At 43.5% G+C, this 9,234-nt stretch overlaps 1 protein-coding gene across 3 annotated transcripts in view; it reads left to right on the top strand.

Moving 5' to 3' along the window:
* The window catches only part of TMEM185A (transmembrane protein 185A), a gene marked incomplete at its 5' end in the record, with an annotated part of 48,157 nt that extends 38,923 nt beyond the window's left edge, over window positions 1–9,234 (top strand). For 2 of the 3 annotated variants that reach the window (XM_014585240.2, XM_006171109.3), the window contains 3 exon segments: window positions 6,978–7,154; window positions 7,545–7,668; window positions 8,253–9,234. In XM_014585240.2, coding sequence (XP_014440726.1) covers window positions 6,978–7,154; window positions 7,545–7,668; window positions 8,253–8,497 — 546 coding nt within the window. 3 annotated transcript variants of the gene reach the window in all.

Raw genomic sequence — 9,234 nt, 5'->3', positions numbered from 1 at the left:
CCCCCCCCCCCCTAGGGGGGATGGCCATGCTGCAATCCCTTCTCTTCCATTCTCCTCTTCGGATCTTGGGCAAGCATGCACATGCACCCAGTGTGAATTTAAGCCACCAGGTCCGGGACTTGAACCACGGTTGAGTACATGGGAGTTCAGCGACATAACCATTACGCTAACTGCTGGTCCCTCAATTTTAGCTTCTCATAGTTTTCCTTGTGGAGGTCTTTAACTTCTTTGGTTAGATTTATTCCAAGGTATCTTACACTTTCTGTGGCTTGGTAAATGGAATTACTTTTTTCAGTTCTATCTCAGTTTGAGTGCTGGATTTTTTTTGGTCTGATCCCTCAATTTCTTTTTTTTAAGCTTCTCATGGTTTTCCTTGTGGAGGTCTTTAACTTCTTTGGTTAGATTTATTCCAAGGTATCTTATACTTTTTGTGGCTTGGTAAATGTAATTACTTTTTTCAGTTCTATCTCAATCTACCTACTGTTGGTATTTAGAAATGTTATAGATTTCTGTATGTTGATTTTGTATCTTGGAACTTTACTGTTTTCATGTATTACTTCCAGAAATTTTTTCATAGATAAATAACATTGTGCCTTCTATGTATACAATCATGTCATCTGCAAGTACAGTTTCACCTCTTCTTTTCCTATTTGATGCCTTTTATTTTTTCCTCTTTTCTGATTGTGTTGGTGAAGACTTCCAGTACTATATTGAAAAGGAGTGAAGAAAGTGGGCATCCTTGTCTTGTAACAGTTTTTAGTGGAAAAGCTTTCAGCTTTTCTTCATTCAGGGTTTTTCACAGATAGCTTTTATTGTGTTGAGAAATGACATTTCTATGCCAATATTGCTGAGAGTCTTGATCATAAAAGGATGTTGTATCTTATCAAATGCTTTTTCTGCATCAACTGATATGATCATATGGTTTTTATCTTTTTTCCTGTTGATATGGTGTATTACATTTATGATTTTGCGTATGTTGAGCCAACTTTGCATTCCTGGAATAAAGCCTACCTGGTCGTGATGTATAATCTTTTTTATCAGTTGTTAGATACGATTTGCTAGTATCTTGTTGAGAATCTTCACGTCTATATTCATCAGGGATATTGGTCTATAGTTTTCCTTCCTTGTCCTATCCTTATCTGTTTTAAGGATAAGGGTGATAGAGGCTTCATAGAATGAATTAGGGAGAGATTCCCCTTTTGGATCTTTAGAAATAACTTGAGCAGAATGGGGGTTAACTATTTTTTTTTATTGATTATAAAAACATTTCTGAAATATTTGCAGAGCACATATCAAAACATTGACTTGTGGGGCCAGCAGGTAACATAGTGGCTAAGATGCTGGACTCCCACATGACTGACCATGGTTTGAGTCTTGGACCTAGTGGCTTGAAAATCACATCAGGAGCATGTGCATGCATGCTCAGAATTTTGAGAGGAGAATGGAAAAGAAGGGATTGTAGCATGACCATCCCCCAGTGATTTCTCACTTTCCCTCTCTCTGTTTCTCTCCAGTGATCACAATGGCCCTGTGACAAAACTCTAAAAAAAAAGATCCTAAAAAAATTGTACCTAAAACTAATGAACTCTTAATAATTCAAAAATAAGAAAAAACACCTGATTTAAAACTTGGCAAGTGGCTTGAAAAATAATTCACAAAGAGAATATACACGTGGTCTTTTTACTTTTTACACTGACCTTCTTACTGTCTCTTTAAGTTTACCTTTTATAAAATGTCAAATGCACTGTTGGTGGAAGCTGAAAGATTAGAGGACATAGAAGCATCAGAAATGGTTATGGATACTGGAGACAATGTGGGAAATGGGTGGGAGAAGGGGTAGAGTGTAAGGAAAGAAATAAAGGATGAAAACAGAGAGTCTAGACATTTATGAGACACAGAAATGGATTATTATCTGTTGATAATGTATTTTGTATCCTCAACTAGACTGGTGTGAAGTGTGTTCATGTTGGGTAAATTCAATTTACATGCTAAGTGATATTTAGTGATTAAATGTATAAAAAATTTTAATATCAAATTGGGGGACCAGCAGGTGGCAAGGTGGTTAAGGCACTGGATTCTCACATGACTTACCAGTTTGAGTATCAGCCCTAGCAACTTGAAAATTATGCTGAGTGCATGTGCATGCATGCCCAAAATCCCAAGAGAAGAATTGAGGAGAGGGGATTATAGTGTGGCCATCCCCTCTGAAGGGCGATTTCTCACTGTCTCTCTGTCTCTCTCCAGTGAGTGCACATGTTATATAACAAAAACCCAAAACATAAAATAAGATAAAATGTCAAATGTGGCCAGCCGGTGATGTGGTGGTTAAAGCAGCTGGATCACACATGGCCAGTGGCACGGTTGAGTTTCAGACCTGGGTAGTTCAGAAAACTTGCCAGTGCATGTATAAAATCCCAAGAGGATGGAAGTGAAAGGAATTGCAGCATGACCACCCCCTCCCCAAGGGAATTGCTTTCTCCTCTCTCAACCTCTCTCTCTCTCTTTCTCCAGAGCCCTCTAGCAGATTTTTAAAAAAAAGAAAGAAATGTTAAATAGAGTCATACATGATCTAACCTTTTCAGACTGTCTTCTTTCACTTACCCATAGCTAACTAAGATTCATTTATGTCTTTTTGTGGTTTGATAGGCCATTCCTTTTCATTGATGAATAGTGTTATATTATGTGGTTGTACCCCAGGTTGTTTATCCAGTCACCTACAGAAGGACAAGTCAGTTACTTCCAGTTTTTGACAGTTGTTAAATAAGCTGCTATAATATATTCAAAGCAAAATTTTTATGTGGGCATAAAACTTCAGATTAGTTGAGTACATTTTTAGTCTTCTGGATCATGCAGTAGGACTATTTTCAGCTTTGTAAGAAACTCACTAACTTCCTTCAAAGTGACTATATTATTTGCATTTCTACCAGCAATAAATAAGAATTCCTGTTCCTCAGCATTCTTGCTAATTTTGTTTATTTTCATTCATTTTAGATACTCTAATTTGAAATGAATGTAGCTATTCTAGCTTGCTTTTATCAGTGTTAGTATGATGTATCTGTTTCAATCTTTTTATAGTTAATGTTCCTGAGTATTTATACTTTAAGATGAATGTCTTATAGACAACATACATTTCAGAATGATTCTTTGTATTCAATCTCTGACATTCAGTTGGTGGATTTAGGCCATTCACACTTAAAAGGATCATTAATATATATCATATATTTGACTTGTTTATTGTTCACTTGATTATTCTTTGTTTCTCTTTTCCTCTTTATCTGCCATTCTTTTACTAAGAATGTAGTACAATTCTTTTGTACCTCCTCAGCATATAAAACATACCTCTTTAAAAAATTACTACTTGTCCTAGATTTCAAATTTGCATTTAAAAATTTCATGATAGAGGCTATGCTCATACAAGCAAGAAAGAGAATCACCCTCTGTAGGATTCAGTCATGCTACCACCCCCTTCCTCCAAGCCACCAGGATCCTGGTCATGCATGCCTGCACCTGGTACATCTTCAGGTATACCTTGCCAGGCACTGAAACTGGGGTTGGCATGTGGCTTGCAGCTCCAAGCTTGATCTGGTACAGTACTGGCTATGCCACAGGTACTAGGCATACAATGTTCATTTTTAATAAATTTACATTATGTGCAGTATAGATACCTTATAAAAGTCTTCCCTTTCATTGTTTGTAGTATCACTATCATTTATTTCACTTATACATATACTATAGTCACCTGGTACATTGTGACTTATTAATTTATGTTTTAGGTCAGTGAAAAATCAGAGAGCATTTTATTTTACCTTCCTCTATTCAGTTCTTCCTCTCTTTATGTAGGTCCCAGTTTCTGACCTGTATATCTTTGTAGTAACTATTAGAAAATATAGAAAGAAACTCAGTAAGAACATAGACAATCTGATCATCATTAGATGCACAGAATCTTGGAAAAATAGTACATTTCATTATTTTAAAAGTTTTTAGCAAACCAGAAAGATAATGGGAACATTCTGAGTTTCTTAAAGGAAATTCTTAAGAACCTAAAGCTAAAATAAGACAGAATGGTGAAAAATTTAATGTTTCCATCTAGGCTCAAAACAAAGGAGGGAGATCTTATTTAATTCTCTGCTCAATTCTTTCTGTTTGAGGTCCAAACTATTGCAGTAGGCCCAGAGAAGGAAATGCAAGGCATACTGACTCAAAAGAAGAAATACAACTGTCTTTATTGCAAACAGCAGCATAGTCAATATGGACATTCCTAAGAATGTTTTATTTAAAAAACAAAACCGTAATTACTAAGTGAATGTATTGTGTTTGTAAGATACATGTTTGATGTACAGAAATCAATTGTAATTCTTTACACCAACAATAAACATATAAAAATGGCCTCAAAAAGCAAGTACCTTGCCAATGGCATCACAATACATAAGATGTTGACATAAGCAACATGGAGGCCAAGCATGGTGTTGACAAGAGCTTTCAGTGGAAGTGGTGGAGATTAAAAAATTCTACTGGAGTGTTTTTATTGGGGGCAGAAACAGTTCTTTGATGTAACTGTTCTGACAGTTGCCAGGAGGGATGGAAGCAATGATCCTGAGCAAGAGCGTGAAAACCCGAATAATCTCCAGTCACTTGAACTGAAGTTCTGTAGCTGTGAAAGATGAAGACTGCATTAGCCTGGGCCAGACTACAAGAACACATCCACCTCTCCTCTCCTCTCCTCACCCCGTAAAACTCTAGTCCTGTTTCAGTCCCTCCTGATGGCACAAGCTGAGTAAATCCTTCAAACAAACAAACAAAACCTGAGACGTTTTGGAATGAATTTATTGGAAGGTATATAATACCTCTACATTGAAAACTGGAAACATGGGTGAGAAAAACTAAAGAAGGCCTGAGTAGATGGAGAGCTATTACCAAGTTCATATTAGAAGATTCAAAATGATCACTTCTTATAATAACATTAGTTATACTTCAGTGCTATCATTTTGTGGCTCCAGTTTCAGGAGCCTGTTCAGGCTTTGGGAGCACCTGTGTCCTTTCTATATTCTGCATCATTTCATAAACACTTCTTCACTCCCGGAAAGATGACAAAATAGCTCATCTTGTATTTTCCTTGCTGAAGGTCCAAGAATAACTAAAATCCATGCAGTGAAAAAACAATAATGAATCAATTGGACTTGCTCAAAATTAAAATGAAATGAACAGACAGAAGACTGGAAAGTAACTGTGTACAGTAATCTCATTGACTTGCTTGACATGCCATGCATTTCTGCCTTGAGAACCCACATAGTATGCTGTGAAAATGTACACTGGTTAAGTGTAAATTAGAAATAAATAAAAATGAAATGAACAAAAAGGCATGTCACAGAATGAATTGTAAATCACCTCTCAAAACACGAACTTGTGTCTAAAACATACACTGAGAAACTCAAAAATAAGCAGATGAACATCTCATTTAAAACTTGGCAAATGACTTGACAGTTCACAGAGAGAACATACACAAGGTGAATAAGCCCAAGGAAAGATGCTTGACATCATCACCTCTCAGGGAGATGCCAGCAAAAGCCAGTATGAGGCCCCACAACACATTTCTCAAAACGACAAAACTAAGAAACATCCATGATTCTGAGTACTGGGGAAGGTGCAGAGGAATGGGGATACTACGTCACTGATGGGAAGGCAGAACTGTCTAGGCATCTGGAAGACAATTTGGCAATTTCTTACATCGTATAGCCTGTGCTTACCACAGGACGTAGCAGTTCCGGTCTCAGGCATTTACCGTGGAGGAGTGAAAAGGTATAGCCACACGGCAGCCCACAGCAAATGCTTATGGCGGCCTTGTTTGTGGTTGCCAAAAGCTGGAAACCACCTTCAGTGTCTGACTAGACAACGAGAAAACCTCCGGTTGCAGACTTGCAGTGCACTCCCGCTCAGCAGTGAAATAGAGCCGCCTGGGGATGCACTGAAGGGCTTGGAGGAGCCTCCCAGGCATCGTGCTGATTGAGAGGAGCCACTCTCCAGCACCCACATGCTCTGAGATTCCTTCTGTGGAACATCCTTGTGAAGACAGAAATAGAGGGATAGAGAACAGATTGGGGGTGCAGGGACAGCACGGGGGGCTTTTCCAGGGTGGCAGAACTGTTCCATGTCCTACCTGTGGCTCTGCAAATCTGCATGTGCATTAAAACTCAGAACTGTATGCCAAAAGGAAACTATCCATGTCACTGTAGGATAATTGATAAGGAAAAGGAATGACTGATAAGTAGCTTGGGGGCAGGGTGGGGGCAGTGGGGCTGCAGGGAGAAAAGCTAACAGAAGGAAGCCAGGCCAGGGGACAGTCCCCCAGGGCTTGTCCTGCAGGCTCGCGTGTGGGCATGGTGGAATGGCAACACACACAGAATGCCCCTTGGCAGGGGTGCCTTTGGCACCAAACATACATCTGCCAAGCATGCTAACTACAGGGAGTTGAGGATGGGGTGGGGCTCCGAGAAAGGCCAGGCAGGTCAGGCTTCTGAGACACATGTTCCCAAATGTGTGTAGGATTGCTGTGCTGCCTAGGCAGGGTATGTTGTGATGAGACCTGTAGGTGCACAGGAGGGGGAGGGGATCCTCCCACATCCCTCCAGAAGCCATGAAACCACTGGAGCCAGGCAGAGCCTGATTAAGTGCCTAAGCGTGAGTATGTGAGTGAGGAGCGTGAGAATACATGAGTGAGGAGCTGGGACCTTAAGAAGTGCAGGGGCCCAGGAGGCAGGTATAAGACTCCCCAAAGGCAAAGGGACTGGCGAGGGAGTGGCAGGCTCACCCCGATACACCCACGTCTGCATCTTCCCATGTGCCTCACAGCAGACTGGAAGGCAGTCCGCCCTCACTGCAGCTCATGCTGCCTTCCAGGAGAGGCCCAGAAAGGGTGGAAGTGCTTCCCTCCAGGAGCAGCAGAGGCTCTCACCAGCTTTCTTCTCTCCAACGTCACCCAGGTCGTGTGTGTGCCCCTGTGGATTCTCATGTCCTTCCTGTGCCTGGTGGTTCTCTACTACATCGTGTGGTCCGTCCTGTTCTTGCGTTCCATGGATGTGATTGCAGAGCAGCGGCGGACGCACATAACCATGGCCCTGAGCTGGATGACCATAGTCGTACCTCTTCTGACTTTCGAGGTAAGCTGTCCACAGGCCCCGTGTCCACTGTTCCGTATGCAGTGCCCCTCAGGCCTTGAAGGGCAGCCCGCCAGCCCCTTCTGAAAGGATGTTGAATTTCTGTGTGGGATTCTGCGGAGAGTTCTCGAATGGGCACTGTGCACTCCTTAGGACAAACAGCAGGAGGTTGGCCAGAGGACACTGCTCGAGTGGAGGACTTTTGCTTGGTCCTGAAGAGGGATGAGAAACTTGTATCGTTCTTCCCCTAGAGAGAGGTGGTTTTTGGCAGTTTCCAGCAGTGCTGCCTTTCCTCCTGAGGCCTGTTGGGAGCAGGTCTCTGTGAATCCTAGCTTCAGATTGTACATTTTCAAATGCCATGTCTACAGGAGCCTAACATGTCTCTCGCTTTAGATCCTGCTGGTTCACAAACTGGACGGCCACAACGCGTTCTCTTGTATACCCATATTTGTACCCTTGTGGCTCTCCCTGATCACTCTGATGGCGACTACGTTTGGACAGAAGGGAGGAAACCACTGTATGTACTCAGTGTGGCAGAAGCCCTGGGCTCGTGCGCGTGTATGTGTGTGTGTGGGAGGGGGCGTGCTCTGAGGGCCCTAATTAAGGAGCCAGCCTGTAAAGCGAGGACCCAGGAAAGCCTGAGACCTGCCTGCCAAGGGTAGTGTGTGCTGTCATCTTGGATGACACTCTTGCAGGCAGGAAGATTGGAGGCAGGAGATGAGACAGAGGACCACAGGTATCAAACCCCTCTGGAGGGCGGTCTGCAAGCCCCTATACCCATCAGGAGTCCGCTGCCCTGGCCCTACCCAACCAGCTATTTCCCACTCAGGAGGTCCAGGCGTCTACCCAGCAGTCGCACCCCAACAAGGGCCCTGGGGATATTGCTATTGCCGCTGGGTTTCAAGCCCTGCTCTGAGAGCCAGGGAGCTAGAGCTTTACTCTTTGCATTGATTGGGCATTCAGATCCTGTTTGGTCTTCATTTCTAAGAGATCTGGACACGGCATTCCAGAGTCTGAGTAAAACTTCTGACCAGGACAGAAAAGCAACAAGAGAATCAGACAAGAGCTCCATGTTGAAAAAAGAACCTTCTTGTTTTCCAGGGTGGTTTGGTATCCGCAAGGATTTCTGTCAGTTTCTGCTTGAAATCTTTCCGTTCCTGAGAGAGTATGGAAACATCTCCTACGACCTCCACCACGAAGATAACGAAGAGGCCGAAGAATCCCCAGTTCCAGAACCTCCTAAAATTGCTCCCATGTTCCGGAAGAAGACCAGGGTGGTCATCACCCAGAGCCCTGGGAAGTACGTCCTCCCTCCTCCCAAATTAAATATTGAAATGCCAGACTAAGCACCACTCGTGGGGAGGGAGCCTGAGTGGACCGGACCTGCCCTCTCCAGCTTCCTCTGCAGCCTCTGTATTTGCCCCACAACCCGAGCCAAGCCCAAGCCAGGTGTCTGGGTGCTCCACCCCAGCCTTGTTTGCATCCGATGCCTATCAACCACTCACCATGAAGGGACATGAAGGCAGTAGAGGCCTGGGGTATGTGTCAGCAGACTTGGATACCAACAAGAGCAAGAGGGCCAAATTGAGTACAGGCGGTCCTGCGGGGCCCTTGGCTCCAGCGCACACTCATCGTACCGCTTGGGGGTGGCTGCAGAAGGGACAGCTGTCGACTGGTGTCCAAATTGCTGGAGTGGTGATCAAGTGTTGTTTGAAAATGTCTTCCCCCAGACAGGGCTGACCTGCACATGAGGCTCAGAGCCGCCAGCTGTAATGCAGCTGGCTGGTGAGGAGGCCTGTCGTCTGCCTCTGCTCACCATGTGTCCGCACGCAGCACAGCCACCATGGTTCCTGGCCCTGCCCTGTGGGCGTGTTCATTTTCAGCCTTCTCAGTGAGGCCTTCCTAAGGTAATTACTCCAAGCCCGTAGAGTATTTATACCGACGTTCAGCATTATTTCGGCCGGTGTTAAACCCCAGCTCTGGACAGTACACTCTGTCACAGTATTTTTTTTTACAAGCTTGGGCTGGAGAAGCCCATGACCCGCTACAGAAGGAGAGGCAGGACACACCTTCCCGGCCCCCC

This window comes from Tupaia chinensis, unplaced genomic scaffold, assembly GCF_000334495.1.
Source record: "Tupaia chinensis unplaced genomic scaffold, TupChi_1.0 Scaffold149333_1, whole genome shotgun sequence".
Lineage (NCBI taxonomy): Eukaryota > Metazoa > Chordata > Mammalia > Scandentia > Tupaiidae > Tupaia > Tupaia belangeri.
This window is presented reverse-complemented; position numbering and strand designations above follow the sequence as displayed.